We start from the raw sequence: 22,280 nt of genomic DNA, 5'->3' as shown, positions 1-22,280 counted from the left end.
TGCCAGCATGCCATAATGTTTACCTAAATAATAACCAGTGACTCTATACACTGATTCTTTAAAGAGAAATGGTAGTGAATATTAATTGGCATACACTCAGAAAGTATGAATTTGAGTTATGAGTTCTTTTGACTGAGGAATTGTATATTGAAACTTGAGTGCCTGGATTTTATTCATATGATTGAGATTTCAGTTATAGACTTTTCCCCTCCTGAGCTGTATATGTAAGATTTACAGATCTCTTTTTAAGTTTCATAAATCAACTTGATTTATAAATCACTTAAAAGTCAAAGAATAATCTTAACACTTAAAAGCGAAGGCTGGCTGGGTAAGAATGCAATTATGAAGAATCTTTTTTCTTATTTGTTTAACAACTGCATTAACCCCAAGTAGATGTTTTCATACTCTTGAAATGTCAAGTTTCTGTGAAACTGTCCTTAAACAAAAGCCGGAAGTTCATATACAATTCAATAATATAGATAATCTCAGTGGTGTCTCTGTGAGCTAATGTTTCTGTTGGCCTTCTGGTAATTCCACAGCCATCTCCCTATTCAGGATATTTGTACTTTTTTTTTTTTTTTTAAATAAATTCCCTGGAACCACATCGAAGTGGAAAGCATATTCTGTCCCCTTACGAAAGTTGTTCTTGGTTTCTTGAAGCAAGGAAGTCCATGATGACTGCTATATCCAATATATTCTGTTATTAATTATTATTAATCTTAAAGAATGCCCATCCATATAATTTGTTAATCTTTTATAGTTGACATTTCTTTGATATTTGTAATATTTTGTCCCCAACCTCAGAAAAGTATGATGATTTCTTTGAATAGTTGTACAGTTTAAATAAAATATCCCAATTATGAAATTGTACTTCACCCTCTTCTTTGCAACTGTTCATCTCAGCATTGCATCCAGAATCCCCATAGAAGTTGAGGGTGAAGATAGAGTGCAGTTCCCGTCCTGATAAATCTAGGTGTTATTCTTTAAATCTAATTCTTTCCGCTTTAATGATTCTTTGTCTTAAGGTCTCGTGGGCCCTTGAAACAGGAATTGAGTTGTTTACCTTCATTTTCCCTTAAAAGAGCCCCTCATGTGGTAATCTGTGATCTATGATTTTTATTATGGCTTTGTCTTGTTTTATTTATTTATTTATTTATTTATTTATTATTTATGGCTGTGTTGGGTCGTCGTTTCTGTGCGAGGGCTTTCTTTAGTTGCGGCAAGTGGGGGCCACTCTTCATCGCGGTGCGCGGGCCTCTCACTTTCGCGGCCTCTCTTTGTTGCGGAGCACAGGCTCCAGACGCGCAGGCTCAGTAGTTGTGGCTCACGGACCTAGTTGCTCCGCGGCATGTGGGATCTTCCCAGACCAGGGCTTGAACCTGTGTCGCCTGCATTGGCAGGCAGATTCTCAACCGCTGCGCCACCAGGGAAGCCCTGTCTTGTTGTTTTTATACATTAAAATCCAGTGTGGGTTTTTAGCATTGTATAGTTATCTCTGTGAGTTATGCCATATTTTATAGTAAAGCTTCAAATTAAAAAATTTGACAAACCTTGAATTAAAAAAGTGTTGATTTAGATTGTCTTCTTTAATAAAACAGGCATTAGCCTTTATCCAGATTAAATCTGTTTTTGAAAATACATTGGATAGCAGGTTTTTAGATAATGGAGCCTATATAACTTACTTCAAATAGAAAAAAATGATGCATTCTCTGTCTAGTCAAAAACCCTAACCAAACTTCTGCAAGCATCACTTAATACTTTGAAGCACCTATGTAACAGTCCACAAAAGCTTTTGTATACTGATTATTACAGTGCATTTGAAACACTCCTTATCTAATTTTAAAAATACTTAATGAACTCATTATTGGGTATGATTTTGTTCACTAAGCAATGAGACTGTACAGTATTGATTATGAATTGGGTTTTTCTTCTGCCCAGCAATGAACAAGTTCCATAATATAAATAAAAAATGAAATAATATGATTCCATTTAAATTGGAGTTGGGTTGGTGGGGCCCTGAAATGCCTGGCAGAAGCAGCCTCTGGGACCACACATTGTTCTGTGTTATTCCTGTAAATATCTTTCAGGTTTTCTTCTTTGATCACAAGGTTCTCCCCTTCCTCAGCATCTATTTTTGACAATGCAAAACAGGGACTTTTTGGTTTATGTTTATTAGTTTAGGATCTGAATGTTATCTCTAAACTTTAGAAGCACTCTGATTTCCTGCTTATTTTAATACTCTCTCATATAGGTTATGTTTATTTATATATGTGAGAAAAGACCAAAAGAAGGGATTAGAAATGCTGTGTTACAGAATAATAGTTAAAAGAATGAACTGATCTGTAGTAACCTTTGATTTATCTAATCTGGTCATAACTATGCTGTTCCAAATAAAATAAGTAGTATATTTTAATCAACTAGTCATTTCTTATTCAATAAGATAATCTATTTTGATTTAGCATTGCTCTTTTCTAATTATCTGAAATCTTGTCTAATGAAAAGTGTTTGGATTGCTTTGATGTTTATTTTAAGCTCAACCCTTATTATAAATTCACTGCGATCAGATTTCTGCAGTCCTCTATTTTTCTGCTTAATATTTCTTTGAGACCCCTAATATCCCTCTTTTTAATCTCCCATTTTCCCCACAAATAAGAAAAAAAAACCTTTCACTCCTGTTTATTCACATTGTATCTAGGAGTCAAGCAAGTGGACAGAAAATGCCTGTTCAATCTAGTGATAGGCAGAAGGTTCTGAGTAGGACCCATTTGGCCTGTTAGAGATGAGAAAGATGGCCAGTGTGGGTGGAACATAGTTTGAGAGGGTGAAGGGTGAGTGAGTTTGGGTCAGAGATGGCCAGAGCTGAAACATGTAGAGCTTTCTAAGCCCTGTTTAGAAGTTTGAATTATATTCCAAGAGCAGCAAGAAGTCATTTGTGGCTCTAAACAGAGTAATAATTATCTGATTTATGTTTAAAAATCTCATTCTGGCTTCTTTGTGAATGGTGAGAGCAGGAAGGAGCCAAGAATGGATGCAGGGAAACCGATTAGAAGGCTGTTACAGAATTCCAGGTGAGAAATGATGGTGGCTTAGCTTAGATGGTGACAGTGGAAATGGAGGGAAGTGGGCAGTTATGGGATACGTTTTGGAGGTAGAACTGACAAAAGTTGTAATAAATTGCGTTGAGGGATAGAAGTAAAGAAGAGAAATTCAGAATGACTTCTAGGTTTGGGGTTTGTTCTATTGGATTGGTGGTGGTAATTTTCTAAGACAGGAAAAGCTAGAGGAGAGGAAAATAATGGGAGAGGATAGAATTAAGAGTTCTGTTCTGGTCATCTGAAATTTGAGGTGCTTATTTGACTTCCAAATATATCTGCAATATATAGAGAGTTTGATGAGTTTGGAGCCTGGTGGAGATAGGTCAGGGATAGAGATGTGATAAGAATTTGGCACTTGCCAGGGTATAGATCGTATTTAAAGTCATGGGACTGAATGAAATTACCTTGGATATTTGTCATGTTCTGTGACTTATACGTCCTCCCTCTCCTTCCATGTAAAATTATGCCTACATTGGGTATTAAAGTTGTGTATTTTAATTATAGTACCTATAATAGTTTGATACAGTTATCTTGTTTTGGATAAAATATTCTGATTTCTTTTTTCTATTTATGGCTAAATGTTTTAAGGGTATTCATTAACTAGCATTGATATTTAACTGGAGATCTAACAGTTATGTGTTTTGTCTTGTGTGGTTTTTTTGTAGGCAAAGTCATTAATAAAGATTTGCGACATTACCTGAGTCTTCAGTTTCAGAAAGGATCAGTTGACCACAAACTGCAGCAAGTGATTAGAGATAATCTCTATTTGAGAACTATTCCATGTAAGTATGAGATGGAATAAAAGAAATGCAGCCAAAATATCTTTATTTAACTAATCAAATGTCTAGAAATAATTCAGTAGAGTATCTCATATGAAACTGTGGAGACTAAGTTGGGGCATTGGAATGAAACAAAAATTGGATAAAGAGAAAAATTTTCAGAGGACTTTCAAGTGTTTTGTTTTAAAAATAGAAAAACTAGAAGATTCTATGTTTTGACTTTTTAAAAAGTCATTAGACTTTAAAATTTTAAGAATATAAATGTACATGTTGCTAACTAGATGTTTTTCCTATAAATCAATTTCTAAAGCCTATGCAGTAAGAAGACTATTTTGCTCTCAATGCCTGTACACTGAGAACAAATATTTTTTATTAATTATTAGGATACTACTAATTTTAAAATCTGCCTCTTCCCCAAAGGAAAAAAGGAGGAAGCATGCAGTGCCACCTTTGTGGTAATCCATTTTGAATTTTTATCTAGATGTTGGTGTATCTCTTCTAGTCTTAATAGTTTTCATAGGACCTGATTGTTGTTGTAATGATAGTTTTGGCTTTTTATTGTTTTTTTTAACACATAACAAATCATGTATGCTTGGTTTAACTAGTGTAGGTCTGGGGAAGAATAAAAGCAGTAAACAATAATAGGGAATAAAAGGGCATTCTGGTTTGTTTTACTTTTCAGTATATTTGTAATTCCTTGTGGATACTAGCTTTTATAAGGCCTCTGGAATTCTTGATTTCTTTTTCTTGTTATTTAATCGCACACAATGTCCAGTTCATCACCAAACCTTACTAATTATGCTTCTTAAATACCTATCTCTCTGCACTACCATAGACCCTCACTCTTTCTTACTTGGACTTTAAAAAACAACCACAACAACAACAAATAGCATTATGTAGTTGCAAAGAGCTAAGTAAAACTGACTTCAAAATCTTGATTCTGGCGTTTTATTAGTTGATTTACTTGGGCAGGTTACTTAATCTTCCTAAGCTTCAGAATCTCCATGTATAAAATGGGAATCATAAGGCTCACCTGATATCATTATTAGAATTAAAGTGAGAACATAAATGTAAACCACTTGGTCTAGAGTAGGTACTCAAGCAGTGTGTGGCCCCTTGTCCCATTCTAACTGTATCCCCTGACCCCAGTGTCACCTCAGTCTAGTCCATCTTTTTTTTTTTTAATTAATTAATTAATTAATTTATGGCTGTGTTGGGTCTTCGTTTCTGTGCGAGGGCTTTCTCTAGTTGCGGCGAGCGGGGGCCACTCTTCATCGCGGTGCGCGGGCCTCTCACCGTCGCGGCCTCTCTTGTTGCGGAGCACAGGCTCCAGACGCGCAGGCTCAGTAATTGCGGCTCACGGGCCCAGTTGCTCCGCGGCATGTGGGATCCTCCCAGACCAGGGCTCAAACCCGTGTCCCCTGCATTGGCAGGCAGATTCTCAACCACTGCGCCACCAGGGAAGCCCTAGTCCATCTTTAAAGTGCACGTCTGATTCTTGTCCATTTGTAGTTTATCCTTCAAAAAGTCCTGTTGACTACAAGTCTAGACTCCTTAACATGGTATAAAATATTTTGTTTTAAAATCTGACTACTTATCTATGATTTCCTCCCATAAATCTACCTTGTCAAATTTCAGAATTGCAATTCCTGCCTTCTTTTCTTTGCATTTGCCTGATAAATCTTTGTCCACCTTTTTATTCTTTTATCTTTCTGAATCTCTTTGTTTTAGGAATAGTGTTGAACTTTGTAGCCAGTGTGAAACTATATTTATTGATTTGATCGGTATCTTTAGTCTCAGTTTTGTCATGTTTTTCTAATTTGTAGTCAATGTGAAACTTTATATTTATTGATGTGATTGATATCCTTAGTCCCAGTTTTGTCATGTTTTTCTATTTTACCCATATACAAGTATTTTATATAAAAAGGCTTTCACTATGTAGTCTATTTTATTTGAGCTCTCTTTTTAGGAAGATTTGTATCTTTATTCTACTGGTTATCTCTGTACCTTTATATAATACTCTTTGTTTCTCATCCCTTTTGTTTTTGTTCCTACTATGAGTAATATTAAAATTATCTAGTCATTTCTTCATCCTCCTTACCTCTCCCTCTCCCATCATCTGACTTGAAGTAATATCTTTTTATTCTCAATGAATATAAGGTAATCAGCAAGCTCATTCTACTTTGCATATGCTTTCCTCATTCTGACCGTTTTTTGATGCTTGATCTGTATCTATATTGGCAATGCAAGCAACCATTATGTACTGTACTCTCTCCTTTATAATCATCATTTATTCTCCATTCTTTGGGTAGATACATATTTAGTCAAGCTACCAACCCTTATGTTGTTGTTTCTTCAATAATTCTGGTTGTCTAAAGCTTGTTGTCTACTAGATTTCCATGAAAGGTTCACAGGATCATTATAGCAGTTTCTCTGTGGCCTTTATACTTTAAAGTTTGTTTGGATGGATATGAAATTTTTGGCTCGTAGTTTCTTTCCCAGACTATCTTAATTATCTAATTGTTTTCTGGCATGAAGCATTGCTCTTAAAAAAATCTGAAAACAATCTGATTTTTATCCCTTTATAAGGAACTTGGTATTTTGCCTGCATGGTGTCTCAGGGTAACATTTTTAGTTTCATAACTCTAGAGCTCCCTCCTTCCTTGTTAAAGCAAGGTAATAAAAATATGTACTTGTACTTTTTGCTGCCCTCTGCCACTTTTACTTGATCTTCTTTTTAACTTACTTCTACTGTCCTAGTTTTGCAGTTTCTCCCCAGTGTGAGGTTTTGCCTTAGAAAGGAGCTCTACAATTTATTTGTTTTAATTCATAGGTTCCAAACAGCTACAGCTGTTTCAGATCCTAACAGGAACTCCTAACTTAAAATTGAACTGCCCAAAACACATCCAAGAATCTAGAAGCCCTGATGCATCAGTAGCAGTTAGCAAACTGAATGGCCACATCTGGTCTCTAAATGTAATTCTTTACTAAAAGATGCCAGATTGGGACTTCCCTGGTGGTCCAGTGGTTAAGAATCTGCCAGCCAATGCAGGGGACATGGGTTCAAGCCCTGGTCTGGGAAGATCCCACATGCCACGGAGCAGCTGAGCCCGTGTGCCACAACTACTGAGCCTGCGCTCTAGAGCCTGCAAGCCACAACTACCGAAGCCCACGTGCCTAGAGCCCGTGCTCTGCAACAAGACAAGCCACCACAATGAGAAGCCTGCACAACACAACGAAGAGTAGCCCCCACTCGCCACAACTGGAGAAAACCCATGCACAGCAACAAAGACCCAATGCAGCCAAAAATAAATAAATAAATAATAAAAATAAATTAATTATAAAAAAAGAAATTAAAAAAAAAAGATACCAGATCTTCCTGGAGAAAATTCTGATTCCCCATCTGGGGCAAGGAAAGTACAAGGTGAGCTTGGAATATCCAATTTTATCAGAAAGTATACTTAAAAAATTTGGGGGACATATCAGAAGAACATAAAGAAAAAAAAGCCACCTAGATGGGGTGCCCACTGACAAAATCTGAGACAATTTAAACAACAAAATTAATAAGAGAGAAGGAGAGACTTCTACTGTTGTCAGACATTGCACTATAGATAAAACACAACTGTGATCCCTAAGAGAAGAGGAAAGGAGACTGCACACAAAGGAGTCCTGTAATTTCCTCAGCTTTCTTCCTGGAGGCACTTTCGAGGCTACAGCACAGTAAGGAAGAACCCAGGCAGAGTTTAGCAGACTCTGAGTTGCGGGGACAGAAATATGAGTTCAAGAAGTCTGAGGTGTTTGGAATTTGCAAGACAGGGTGTCAGAGAGGAAAGAACTATGAAGAAAAGGAGTTCAGGCAAACTGCACAGGTTCCTCCTTGGGTGTATTGCTGAATACTAAGCTGAGAATGTGTAGGATGAGACTTCACATAGCAGGGCAAAGAACTCTCTGTGAGCTGTAAGATTAACAATACCAGAGCTTACACAGGGCCAAGAGAAATTTGAGTTCTAACCAGACTGAGTGGAGAGACCCCGTAAGGGTCATGGCTTACTAGTAGGATTAAAATGACCATAGGTTAAGCTCCTTGAGGCCCATTTTAACAGAGTTAAATTTAAAAAGTCCCAAAAGGATCAAGTGAATATGCATGTAACTTAACTGTTAGTAAAAATAAAGGAAAGGAGGGAGGGGGGAAAAGGGAATAATCCACACTCTTTAAAGGAAGTCAACAAAATCTAGACACTGAATAACATAATATTCACAATGTCCAGTGTCTAATAAAAAAGTACTAGGCATACAAAAAAACAAGGAAATGTGACCCATAATCAAAAGAAAAGTGAACTGATTAAAGAAAAGAATAATAATTTAAAAAAAACAGAAAAGACACAGATAATGACCATACCAAGAATTTTAAAGTTATCATAAATATGCTCAAGGATTTAAAGGACAATATGAGCAGAATAAAGAGAAAACAAGATGTATACTTTTAAAAAGAACTAAGTGGAACTTCAAAAATTCACTGGATGGGCTTAACAGCAGATTAGGAACTGCAAAAGAAAAGATCAGTGAACTTGAAGACTTAGCAATATAAACTAATCAAACAAACAGAGAGGAAAAAGAGTACAGTGAACTTTTTAAAAGCAACCAAATAGTGAGACAAGACAGAGAGATTTCTACCTTTGCAATGAAGGACTAACTGGTACTGGATTTACCATCTTATCATAAACAACCAGAAATTGGGCAAGCTATCTATAACAGCTGTTTTCAGACATTGGATTATAAGCAGAACAGGACTGTGATCTGCTCATATTGACCTATGGCACACTATCAAGCCAAAGTGGGGGAAGCAGAAAAAATATTTGAAGAAATAGTGGCTGAAATATTTGCAAATTCAATGAAAACTATAAACCCATAGATCAAAGAATCTCAACAAACCCCAAGCAGAAGAAACATTTAAAAAAAAAGAAAGATCAACGTACATAATAATCTAATTGCTGAAAACCAGATAAAGAGAAAATGTGAAAGGCAGACAGAAAAAGAGGTACATGCAGGGGAATATAGAATGACTGCAGACTTATCAACAGAAACAGTACAAACTGGAAGTCAGTCAAATGTCATCTTTAAGATGCTGGAAAGAAAAAATGCCAACCTATATAAAGTAAAAATATCCTTAAAAATAAAGAGAAATAAAGAAATTTTTGAGACAAAAAAGGATAAGGGAGTTTTTCACTAGCAGACTTGTACTATAAGAAATAGTAAAGGAAATTCTTCAGATGGAATGGAAATGATAGCAGAATGAGAACTAAAAGGAAAATAGAAAAAACTTCATAATTATAGTTCAAGATTTCAATACCCACTTTAGAAAAAGTAAGCAAAAAATCAACAAGGTTATAACACAAATAACACTTTCAACCAACTTGACCTAATTGTTATTTGTTAGAGTATACTACCCAATAACACAAGGATATACATTCTTTTCTAGTGCACGTGGAACATTTACAAATATAGACCATATTCTGGACCATAAAACAAGACTCAGTAAATTTAAGAGGATTTAAATCGTACAAAATATGTTCTCTGATCATAATGGAATTAAATTAGAAATCATTTATAGAAACATATCTGGAAAATCTCCAAATATTTGGAAATTAAATAGCACACTTCTAACTAACTTGTGAGTTAAAGAATAAGCCACAAGGAAAATTACAAAATATCACACATATCAATACAACATATCAACTTGTGGGATGTTGCTAGAGCAGTATTTAGAGGAAAATTTATAATATTAAATACTTATATTAGAAAATAATAAAGATCTCAATCAATGATCTAAATTTGTACCTTAAGAAGAGCAAAGTAAACCCAAATTAAGTAGCAGGAAGGAAATAATAAAGATAAGAGCAGAAATCAAGAAAATAGAAAACAGAGAAATGATAGAGAAAAATCCGTGATGATAGAGAAAAATCCGTGAAATCCAAAGCTGCTTCTTTCAGATTAATAAAAGTGATAAACAACAATGTTGAGAATGGGAAAGATGGCATCACTGAAAATCCTACAGGTGTTAAGTGGATAATAAGGAATATGCTAAACAACTTTATGCCAATAAACTCAACAACTCAGATGAAATGGATAAATTCCTTGGAAGACAAAAACTCTCAATGCTCACTCAAGAAAAAAATAGATGAACTGAACAGCACTCTATCTATTAAAGAAATTAAATTTGTAGTTTGTAACTTTCCCAAAGAGAAAACTTCAGGCCCAGATGGTACTGGTGAATTGTTCCAAATATTTAAAGAAGAAATAATGCCAATTCTACATAACCTCTTCTGAAAATTAGAACAGTTCCCAGCCTCACTCTGTGATCTGAGCATTATCCTTATTCTAAAGTGAGATAAAAACTAGATCAAATTTTTTCATGAACACAGGCTCAAAATCTTTTAAATATTTTAGCAAATCAATATATAGCAATATTAGAAGAAGGATAACACATTATGACCAAGTGGGATTTGTCCGAGGAATGCAAGGTTGGTATAACATTTGAAGATTAATATAGTAACAGACTAGAAAAGCCATATGATCTTCTCAATAGGTGCTGAAAAAACATTTGACAAAAATCCAACACTAGTTCATGATAGAATCTCTCAGAACACTAGTCTGCCTGTTTATTACTCACTGCCTCTTGGCTTCAAATCTGCTCTTTTTGCCTGCTTACGATACTGTCACATTTTTCGCTTACCACCTGACACAATGTTAAGCTTCATCAGTAGAGTGTGCAGGAAGGATACTAGAAAGAAGAGGCTTCTTTTCCTGGTTCCAGTGTGTCTTTTTCTTTTTGCTTCTGCCTGCAAAATGATACTCAGTAAGTTTTAGCAGCACTCTACCAGTCATCTACCCAGTGGCAAGTTCAGTAGTGCACCTGGGCAGGGGTGGGGAGGGGGATAGGGGGAGGGGTGGAGGTGGGGGGAGTCCCAGCAGCAAGTTCAGGAACACCCTCATAGGTGGCTTCATGAGTTCCACCAATGCACCAGCTGAATTCCTGCCAGTTTCCTGATGAGTTCTGTGGGGACCCCAGCAGGCTCCCCAGATTTCAGCAATATCTCTTGTAAGTGGTTTTCCAGTGGGTTTCTAGCAAGCCTAGCCAGTGTCCCAGCTGGTTTTCTAGTAAGTCCAAAACACCCCCCTACATCATCCCTACCACTCAAGGCAGCTTGTTGGTGAATTTTATTGGTACTCCAGCAGACAGTTCCCTGCCCACCAGCCTCAGCCTACTGATTGTGAACCAGCTCTGTCCCAAGGCAACCCAGTAAACTTCTCTACCATCTAGTGGGCTGCTACACACCTTCTCCAGCAAGGTCTGAATCCCAGACTTTGAGAGCATCTCTTTGAGGATGGTACTCTTTAGAGTTCTCTTTTATTCCCTCTTAGTTAATTCTTTATAAATAGTTGATAATTCTTTACATTAAGCTGTCCTTGTTCAAGTTACCATATAGTTTCTTGCTCCTATTTGGACCCTGGCTGATACAGAATTGGTACTGGTAATAGTTCCAGGAGACAGACCTTCCAAGAAGGGATTTTAGGATTGGTTTTGGTTGTGTACTTGGGCTTGAGCCCAGAGCCAGATTCCTTCCAGTGGGAAGTACGTTGCTGGTAATTCGTGACAAGTGGCATCACAATTTAATCATAGTATAACCTATGGCTGATTGTGATGAAGTACCCGCTGAGCCAAGTACCTTGGGACCCAAATGACTGCTACACTTGACCATTATAGCAGTAATAATGGCTATAAACACTGAGGTGTGGGATGGAGTCTCCTGAGTGCACCAAACACTTAAAGAGAGAAAATGACAATATAAAATCAAATGGTTTATTATTATTAGAAACTAATATAACAAGATTTTAATAACACTTTTAAATGATCTCAACCCGATACAGCCATTTGCTAACAGAAAACCTTAAAAGAAGGGAACACGAACACAAAATAAATGCCAAATAAAAATCATCTAAAAATTTGAAAGGTAATACCACACATACTTAATATTTGAATTTTTCAGTTCTGAAATGAAAATTTAGAGCACACAAAGTATCAATTGCATTATCTGATGGTCTTGATTTTTTTTTTGGTAACAAATATTCAGACATAGAAAATAATATATTTCATTTTGCATTGACATTCACAAAATTGTTTAGTATGTCCAAAAGCATCTTCAAATTGGGTGTTAGCCATTGGTCATTCATATAAGCTTGTTTCCTTTTTTTGTTGTTGTTGTTCACGACCCACTATTCTTTTTTTTTTTTTATCATCTTTATTGGAGTATAAGTACTTTACAACAGTGTGTTAGTTTCTGCTGTATAACAAAGTGAATCAGCTATACATATACATATATCCCCATAACTCCTCCCTCTTGCTTCTCCTTCCCACCCTCCCTATCCCACCTCTCTAGGTGGACACAAAGCACCGAGCTGATCTCCCTGTGCTATGCGGCTGCTTCCCACTAGCTATCTGTTTTACATATGGTAGTGTATATATGTCCATGCCACTCTCTCACTTTGTCCCAGCTTACCCTTCTTCCTCCCCGTGCCCTTGTGTCCATTCTCTACATCTGCATCTTTATTCCTGTCCTGCCCCTTGGTTCCTCAGAACCATTTTTTTTTTTTAGATTCCATATATATGTGTTAGCATGAGGTATTTGTTTTTCTCTTTCTGACTTACTTCACTCTGTATGACAGTCTCTAGGTCCATCCACCTCACTACAAATAACCCAATTTTGTTTCCTTTTATGGCTGAGTAATATTCCATTGTATATATGTGCCACATCTTCTTTATCCATTCATCTGTCGATGGACATTTAGGTTGCTTCCATGTCCTGGCTATTGTAAATAGAGCTGCAATGAACATTGTGGTACATGACTCTTTGAATTACGGTTTTCTCAGGGTATATGCCCGGTAGTGGGATTGCTGGGTCGTATGGTAGTTCTATTTTTAGTTTTTTAAGGAACCTCCATACTGTTCTCCATAGTGGCTGTATCAATTTACATTCCCACCAACAGTGTAAGAGGGTTCTCTTTTCTCCACACCCTCTCCAGAATTTATTGTTTGTAGACTTTTTGATGCTGTTCATTCTGACCCGTGTGAGATGATACCTCATTGTAGTTTTGATTTGCATTTCTCTGATGATTAGTGATGTTGATCATCCTTTCATGTGTTTGTTGGCAATCTGTATATCTTCTTTGGAGAAATGTCTATTTAGGTCTTCTGCCCATTTTTGGATCGGGTTGTTTGTTTTTTTTGATATTGAGCTGCATGAGCTGCTTGTATATTTTGGAGATTAATCCTTTGTCAGTTGCTTCATTTGCAAATATTTTCTCCCATTCTGAGGGTTGTCTTTTCATCTTGTTTATGGTTTCCTTTGCTGTGCAAAAGATTTTAAGTTTCATTAGGTCCATTTGTTTATTTTTGTTTTTATTTCTATTTCTCTAGGGTTGTTTCCTTTTTTAATGATGAAAATATTTTGTTTTCTTGCCCTGATTTTGTTTTTGCCATTGAAATCTATATTGCTTTTACTTCAGATTTTAGACCAGTTTCTGATTTCAGGTTGAAGTGTTCTGCAACAACATTCACTTCTTGCATTTCTTCTCTTAAAGTATTTACAAAGCACTGAAACTCACAGCTAATATCAAATGGTGGAAAATGCCAGAAAACTTTGTTGGATAGTGTTCAGGTAACATTCAGATCTCCCAACCAACGTTAAAAATGTTACACAGAATCATATAGCGAAACTGCCAATTTAAGGTCTTATCTAGCCTTCAAAACTTGTAATATTTTTGGAACATCACTCACAGGATTTATATAAAGTATAAATATATATAAACTTATTAAAATTATATTTGCAAGAACAACCCACCGTTAGCAGCAGAGCCCTGACCACACACTTGCTGCATGGGAACAGCTGCAGGTAAGACTGACTGAGTAGCTTGTGATTGCTGCTCTACTCTAGGCTTCTGCCCTAGTCCCTGAAAATGTCAGCTTTAACATTTGATTCTACTTTTCAGTGTTTCCTGCTCTTACTTTCAGTTGAAACCAGTAACATCTCTATCTCAAATTATTACACTTTAATTCTCACAGCAGAACTATAATACCTTTTGTTCCCTCATTTTCCCCATCAACTGATTTTTCTTGGGATTTAGAAAAAGCAGATTTGCCAAGAAGCTCCAGAAAGGAATTCCTACATGGAAACTATAATGTAAATCAACTATAGCTCTCATGTATTGTTGGTGGGAATGCAAAGTAGTGCATCTACTTTGGGACTTTTTCTTATAAAGTTAAACATACACTTATCATATGACCCAGCAATTCTACTCCTAGGTATTAACCCAACATAAATTTAAATATAAATCTACCCAAAGACTTGTAAATGTACAGCAGCTTTATTTATAGTACTGTCTAAAATCTGGAAACAACCCAAATGTCCACCAATGGTGAATGCATAATCAAATTTTGGTATATCTATACAGTGGAATACACCTCAGTGATAAAAAGATATTTAACAACAAACTGGATGAATCTCAAAAGTGTCATACAGAATGAAAGAAGCCAGACACAAACTGTTACTGAAATCAAATTAATGTATGATTTCATTTATATGAGATTCTATTAAAGGCAAAACTATAGTGACGACAGATCAGTGGCTGCCACAGGGTGGGAGACTGCAAAAGGACACAAGGAGACTTTTGGGGGCAATGGTTCCCAAAATTCATAGAATTGTACCATTAGAATTAGTGACTTTTATTATAGATAAATTATATCATGATAAAGTGGCCAAATAAACTCCCCCAATTATATTCTTTTATATTATCAACAATTAGAAAATGAAAATTTACAAAAAGATATCATGTATAGCATAAAAATATTTGAAATAGGGCTTCCCTCGTGGTGCAGTTGTTGAGAGTCTGCCTGCCAATGCAGGGGACATGGGTTCGAGCCCTGGTCTGGGAAGATCCCACATGCCACGGGGCAACTGGGCCCGTGAGCCACAACTGCTGAGCCTGCGCGTCTGGAACCTGTGCTCCCAACAAGAGAGGCCATGATAGTGAGAGGCCCGTGCACTGCGATGAAGAGTGGCCCCCGCTCACCACAACTAGAGAAAGCCCTCGCACAGAAACGAAGACCCAACACAGCCAAAAATAAATAAATAAATAAGTAATTTAAAAAAAAAAAATATTTGAAATACCTAAAAATTAATCTAAATAAGTATAAAGTGTAAAGATCTCTATAAGGTCAAATTAAGGGACATTAAGGAAGATGTAAATATATTGAGAGACATTTCTTGTTCATGGATTAAAGACTCAATATGGTGGAGATATCAGGTCTTCTCAAATTGATTAATAGATTCCATAAAAATTCCAGCATTTTTAGCCTGATTCCAGAAGTTATATAGAAAGACTATGAATAGAAAAAACAAGGTAAGTGGAATTGCTCTGCTATATCTCAAGATTTATTGTGGCAGTATAATAATTACAACACTGTGATAAAGGTGCAGGAATGGTCAGTAGATAAATGGGATGTAATAGAAAGCCCAGTGATAGACACCCAGTCTTATATGGGTGTTTCTATATAAGATTCCCATGACAGAAGTGCCATGGCTGATCAGGGAGGAAAATAATTGACTTTTCAATAAATCTTGTTGAACAACATTTGGAAAGAAAAGGAAATTGGACTACTACCTCCCATCAAGTCCAAAAAAAAAAAAATGTTTTAGTACATTAAAGTACTAGATGTGAAAGGCAAGGCTGTAATGCTTTTCAAAAAGAATATGGAGAATATCTCCATGGCCTTGGAAAGGATTTCTTCAACAAGATACAAAAACCATTAGCTATAAAGGAAAGGACTGATAAATTTGACTACATTAAAATGAAAAACTTCTGTCATCAAAGGACCATTTACAAAAAAAAAAAAGGAAAAGAAATCACAGAGTGGGAGAAGATACTGTCTGTTCCGCAACATTTGTTTCAATACTGCAGGTAAGTTCATATGTGATTGGTAAGTAGGTAGTTGAATGATGTCAACTGAACCGAGGTAATATTGGTTCTTATTTCATTTGCCCCAGCTAATGTTTTATATCATCAAGTAAACACAGAATATACAAACATAGCTGAATGTTGTTTCTACTATGTATGATGCCTGTTCACCTCAATTTGGCCTCTTTTCTCAATTTGAACTTGTGCTTTATCTTAAAATTTTTGATTGCACCTTTTGCCTTATCTTCGTTATTCAGTAGCCTCAACCCTCCATGTACCCCTTTCTGTCAAGCTACCTTTTCCTTTCATTTCTTTTTTTTCTTATTGTTTTTAAAGACAAAATATTTTATTTACTCTAGTATTTTTTTATTAGGAATATAAAATATCTTTTAAACTGTACTAATATTTTTCATTGGGATTGTTATTGATTTTACCAAGTGCTCTGTTTACAAAGTTGCAATAAGTTTTCAGAGGTCAACCCTATCCTATTTTCTCCATAATCTTCTCTTATTTTTGGTGCATGATTTTGCAGAAAGCAGTATCTGAAGAAAGCATATTTCACATTTTAGCAGAAATGCCTCATTTGCAACACATATACCTGGCAAAAGATGCAGTGCTTCAATACTGACACAATTATTTCACATTTTAACCTCTCTACAATTGGAATACATCTTACAATGCATGAAATCTTTCAATTATAATTGCCAGGTTTTTTTTTATTTTTTAGGGATAAAATAATGGTGCATTTTAGAAGCTGTTGATTACTTAGATTTGATGAAGTAATGTAGTATCCAGAATGTAAAGAACTACAATTCTAAAAAGGCAGGCAACCCAGTAGAGAAATGGCAAAAGACTTGAACAGCCACTTCACAACAGAAGAAATCTCTGTGGCTAGTAAATATATGAAAAAGAATGTTTAATCTCATAAGGCAGCTGCACATTAAATACGCAGTGAGATGCCTTTACATACTTAGCACGTTGGCAGAAGTTTAAAAACCTGATAACAAGTATTGATGTGGACACAAAAGGATGCATATGATATGATTCCCTTCATATGAAGTTACAAAACAGGCAACACTAAGCTGTGTTGCTCAGAAATGCATTACTTAGTTGGTAAAAACATTTTTAAAAGGAAAGGAAATCATCATCACAAATGTCAAGATGATGGTTACTTTGGGGGTGGAGGGAGGGAGAGATTTATGATTGGAGGCACACAAGGGGGCTTTTGGCACCCTGGTAATGTTCTGTTTCTTCACCTGGATGAGTTTGCTTTATTATTACTTGTTAAACTTTATACATATATATGTTTTCTGTACTTTTCTGTATATTTCAGAATAAAGCAAAAAGGAGGGAGGGGTCAGTTATATCAAAGGTTGTTGATTGGCCAAGTAACGTGAGGACTGAGACTTGACCATTGGGTTAAGCAAAGTGGAGACTCCTGTTGCACATAACAAATTGTCTCAGTGGGAGTGGTTGGGGCAGTGATCTGATTGGAATGGGCCCACGAGAGAATGAGAGGAGAGGAATTGGAGACTGAGTAAGCAGAACTTGGAGGAAGTTTTATGTAAAAAGGAGAAATATAGTGTTGACTGGAGGGGATGTACAAAGCTTTACATTAAACATATAGAGTATCAGGAGAATAGAAAGGTAAATTTTCTGGAATGTTTATGGCAATGTGGTAGGGTAGGGGAAGGTAGAGCACTTTTTATGTGTATGAGAGTACATATTTTGAGGGGGAATAAGTGAAAATTTATAATACATTTGTAAAAAGAATTAACATTAAAGCTACTTTGTGAGTCTTGGAAATATATATGTTGGAATCACACATAACATTTTATGTCTGTTAATGGAAAGAATCATGAACACCATCTTGCTCAATGCCACGTTGCAGAAAGAGAACAAAGCCCAGAGGGATTAAGTGCTTGCTCAAAATTGTACCATTAATAATCATCCCAGACTAAAACGCAGAGTTGCTCCTGCCCCTCGGGTCAGTGCTTTTTTAAATAGTATTACCTATAATATGGTTTGCTCTTAAATTGGGTTTTATGTAGTCATTATGTTTTATAGTAGAGTTTATTTAGGTAATATTTAAATTAGCCTTTGCTGCGTAACAGACTACCCTAGAACATAACGGCTTAAAATAACCATCATGTATTATTTCTCATGATGTCATGAGTTGACTGAGCTCAGCTGGGCCCACTCATGTGGCTGCAGTCACTGGCAGCTCAGCTGGGGTTGGAAGGGCTAAACTGGCCTCACTGACATGTCTGGGGCCTTGGTGCTGTTTGTTGGTTGGGACTCTCTCTCATCATTCAGTAGTCTCGCCTGGACATCTGTACATGGTGGTGGGACTATTCCAAGGAGGCAAAGATGGAAATCTAGACTCCTGAACTTGCACAGCATCACATTAAATTATTCGAAGCAAGCTATAGTCCAGTCCAGATACAAGAGGTGAGGCAACAGGCCCCATCTCTTGATGGGAGGAGGTGCAAAATATGTGGCCATGTTTTTCCATCTATCACAGCTGCTAATCATAAATTTAATAGCTGAATTTATTTTCTAATGTTAACTTTTACTTAATATGGAACTAAAAGCTGTGGATTTGGGGAATCTAACAGTGTAATTTTAGTCAGTATATGAGAAACAAAAATTTGATAATGAAAAAATGTTAAGAAAAAGGGAAGTTATGTTTTCCTAATTAATTTCGTATCCTGTGTGATGTAAGACAAAGAAATGCTCATTTTTATAAAAAGCTGGGTAAAAATAAGGGGGAAAAATTCATTGATTACAGTCTTTGTTGCTTAGAATGTTGGCTTAATCATTATTTTCTGAGATCATCACCATTAATATTTTATCATCATCATTGTGGATTTTTTTCACATGTTACAAAATGTAATAGAATGTAATGCCACTAAAAAGTAAAAGCAATTAATAGTTTCCCATGAATTCATTTATAATAATGATAGCATATTGCCAGGCACTGTGCTAATTCCATTTGTATAAAATTTCACTTAATTTATTTGACAACTCTCTATATTGAGTACCTACTGTGGTTCTTACGTGGTGCCAAGACTTGGGGCTATTGCTCTGAACCAAGTAGACGTAGTCCCTGCATATTGCCATACCCTAGATGGGAATCAAGGAAGGTTCTCTAAAGAAGCTTTCTAAACCAGGACCTGAAGGATGAGTAGGAGTTAGCTGAGGTAAGAGACAAAGGGAATAGGAAGTCTTCCAAGGAAAAGAATGGCTTGGACAAAAGCCTTAGAGTTAAGCGAGTGCAAGGAAGATTAAAAGAATTGGAAAAAAAAAATCTATTATGGCTAAAACCTAGAATGTGAAAGGCGTGAGGCAAGAAAGAAGCTGAAGAGGTAGAGTCTGGATTTTATGCCAGGATCATGGGAACCATTGATGGGTTTAGAGGTTTTTCACTCAAGATTGTTTTAGAAAAGTCAAACTGGCTGCAGTTTTGGTAAGGGGTGTAGCCAGGGAGAAGAAAGGGTTGACCCTGGGAGGCCAACAATACAGGCCATAGATAATGATATGAATTAAGTGAGTGTGAGAATGAAGACAAGTATATAGATCCTACAGGTATTTAGGAGATGGAATCAACCAAATTTGGTGACTGGATGTAGAGCAGAGGGAAGAACCCAAGGTGACTGACAGGTTTCTGGCTTGGAGTGCTATTAACAAATAGGGAGCATAAATAGAGGAATAGGCTTGGGAAGGCATCCTTGGAAGGACAGTATCCCCGCCCAATTTCCAGGCTAAGTACCTGGATCTCTTTTTTGTATTCTCTAGTATTTGAAATATTTCCAATATCAGTTCAAAAAAATATTGATGCTTGTTCAGTGAAATTCAGTAAAATATAGCAATGGTGCCATAACCTGAATTTATATCTTGGATCTGAAAGAAACATTTTACTTTGGCATTAATTCCTTAATAGATAGAAATTTAGTGCTCTGTTGCTGTAGTGAATTTCATTAAGCAATTTACTGCTTAATATTTTGAAATTACTTGAAGAGAATAATGGCTAAGAAGCAATATGTGAGTTCCTATCTTAAGCCCTAAGCCCTTTATTCATTAGTCTAAAATAATTTCATAATTAATACTTGTTCAAGTTTTTTAAATGGAGCTCAGTGAGAGTTTTTAAAAGTTGTTTTTCTTTTTTTATTGTCCTTTACAACTCTAGTAAGTAGAATGTTAGTTTACATTTATGTAAGGAAGTAAAAAATATGTAAGGTAGCTACATGAAAATGAAGCCTATCCTTGGTGGACTTATCTCTCCTTCAAATATTAAGTAATAATAATTGAGGTTTAAAAGAAGAATTAACTGTTGTGTCTTGGAAAGTTAAGCTTTCTTGGACACTAACATTTTAATCTTTGTAATTTTGAATTTCATAGCCATCTGTAGCTTTTATTAAAGTATATTTACTCATCCTACATTATTTATTGTCCTACTTTCACCTAGGAATGTTAATTTGCCTAAAATTCTCTGATCATCATTCTAGAAGATGCAATATATTCAGTAGTCTGTTTCCCATGTGTTCTCTATAAACTGAATTTTCTATTATTCTCAATGTTTTATAAGTTTAAAAGCACTTTACAACCTATTTTTTTCTTGTTTTTTTTTTTTTTTTTTTTCCTTAGGCACTACAAGGGCCCCCAGGGATGGGGAAGTACCAGGGGTGGACTATAATTTCATTTCTGTTGAACAGTTCAAAGCACTGGAAGAGAGTGGAGCATTATTAGAAAGTGGAACGTATGATGGTATGTCCTCAAATATTGACAACAGCAACCCAGAACACTATCTGATTGATTGGAATTATTTCAGAGGGAATTTGGTCAGTAAAATACCATTTTTTAAACGTTTTTTCTATCAGTCTTTGGGAGATTTTTCTTTTGATTAGGCTATTTGTAATTTATTAATTAAAATGGGATTAAACAATAAGCAAACGCATTCTATGTTATAAAGTTGATTGTGAACAGTATACTAAAATCATTCAAACTGGCCAGTATGCGTATTTCATAGTAATTCACATTCATCATATGAACTCCACAAGTATTTGTGAGTTGTTTGTGGTTGGAAATAAAACTACAGTACAATTTAAAAAATCTATTTATACCTTGCCTCTCTTGGAGAAAAGAGAATATAGATTTGAGGAGGAAAATAACAAAAACAGAAAAATTGGTTTTCTTTTCATAACTCTTTACTCACTTGATTCTAGGAAGTACTGATTTAAGATCAATTTCAACTTTTAAATGATTCTTTGTTAGATCTTTTTTTTTTTTTCTTTATCTAACACTCTTCACTGGCAAGCTTGTGCACTCCCATAGCACCCTGTACTTCTCCATCATTGCTTTATCAGCTATTATAATTGCCTTTTTCACAAGCTCTGTGAAAGCAGATATCACGTCTTTCTTACTCAATATTATCTTCAGTGCCTAGAGATGGTGTTCAATAAGTATCTAACCATGAATTCAGCATATCCAAATATGCATTTGTGCTCTATCCAAAAGAATAATTTCTCTCTGTAGCTGCACCAAGAGCTCAAAACAGGGGAGTCTTCATTTACTTCTTTCTTTTTCTCACAGTTTTCATCTAGTGTGTTACCAAATCTAGTCATTTCTTCCTTTGTAGCAGCTTTCGCACTGCCTTTCTTTTTACTTTCATGACCTCATTGCAGGCTCACTGGACTAGCTCATGCTGGCTGTCGCAGTTGATCTCATTTGTTCCAGTCTCTTCCCTCTCACCAATCCCCCCTGCTCGTTGCTACTATGCTAGTCCTCCTCAAGTGCAGTTCTGGTCATGTCTCTCTCCTTCAGAATCTTTAATGATTTCCTTTTGCCTGCTAAGTTTGACCCAGCCACCCTTTCTGGGCTTAGCTCCCATGACTCATTCATTATTTATTAATTTATTTGATCCTTCTTTCATACTATGTGCCAAGCACTATCAGAGGGGCTAGAGATGCTGTGCTGAGCAATACTGAAATGATACTGCCTTCATAAATCCTATATCTTAGTGGGGAAGGCAGTCAAAAAACAAACAAAATAGCCAAATTGAGATGTTATGAAGGAAACAAAAACAAGGGATTTAAAGGAAATAATAGGAATATCTTATTTAGATAAGATGGCCAGTGGAGACTTCTCAGAGGAAATGGCAGCCGCTTATTTTTTACTTTTATGCAAATAGCCTGCTCTCATTCACCTCCCTCTTACAGGCAACCATTCTGATGTGTTTAATGTATATGTTTTTGTTTGCATGTGTTCTTGCAAGATGTATATTGTGTCTTGTGTACATGTATTTATTATTTACATCTGGACCATGTTCTAAATGTATCTCATTAGTTGTTAACTGTTTTCACTTATTACTGTGTTTTTTAGATTCATCCATGTT

General features: G+C 35.9%; 1 protein-coding gene across 1 annotated transcript in view; it reads left to right on the top strand.

Annotated features, from left to right (window-relative positions):
* Nucleotides 1-22,280, top strand: part of MAGI3 (membrane associated guanylate kinase, WW and PDZ domain containing 3) — a 262,383-nt gene that overhangs the window by 156,706 nt on the left and 83,397 nt on the right. The window contains 2 exon segments of the mRNA XM_082380631.1: nt 3,761-3,877; nt 20,534-20,653. Of these exon segments, the coding sequence (XP_082236757.1) occupies nt 3,761-3,877; nt 20,534-20,653 (237 nt within the window).

Source organism: Balaenoptera borealis, assembly GCF_965194805.1.
Source record: "Balaenoptera borealis genome assembly, chromosome: 1".
In the NCBI taxonomy this organism is placed as follows: Eukaryota; Metazoa; Chordata; class Mammalia; order Artiodactyla; family Balaenopteridae; genus Balaenoptera; species Balaenoptera borealis.
This window is presented reverse-complemented; position numbering and strand designations above follow the sequence as displayed.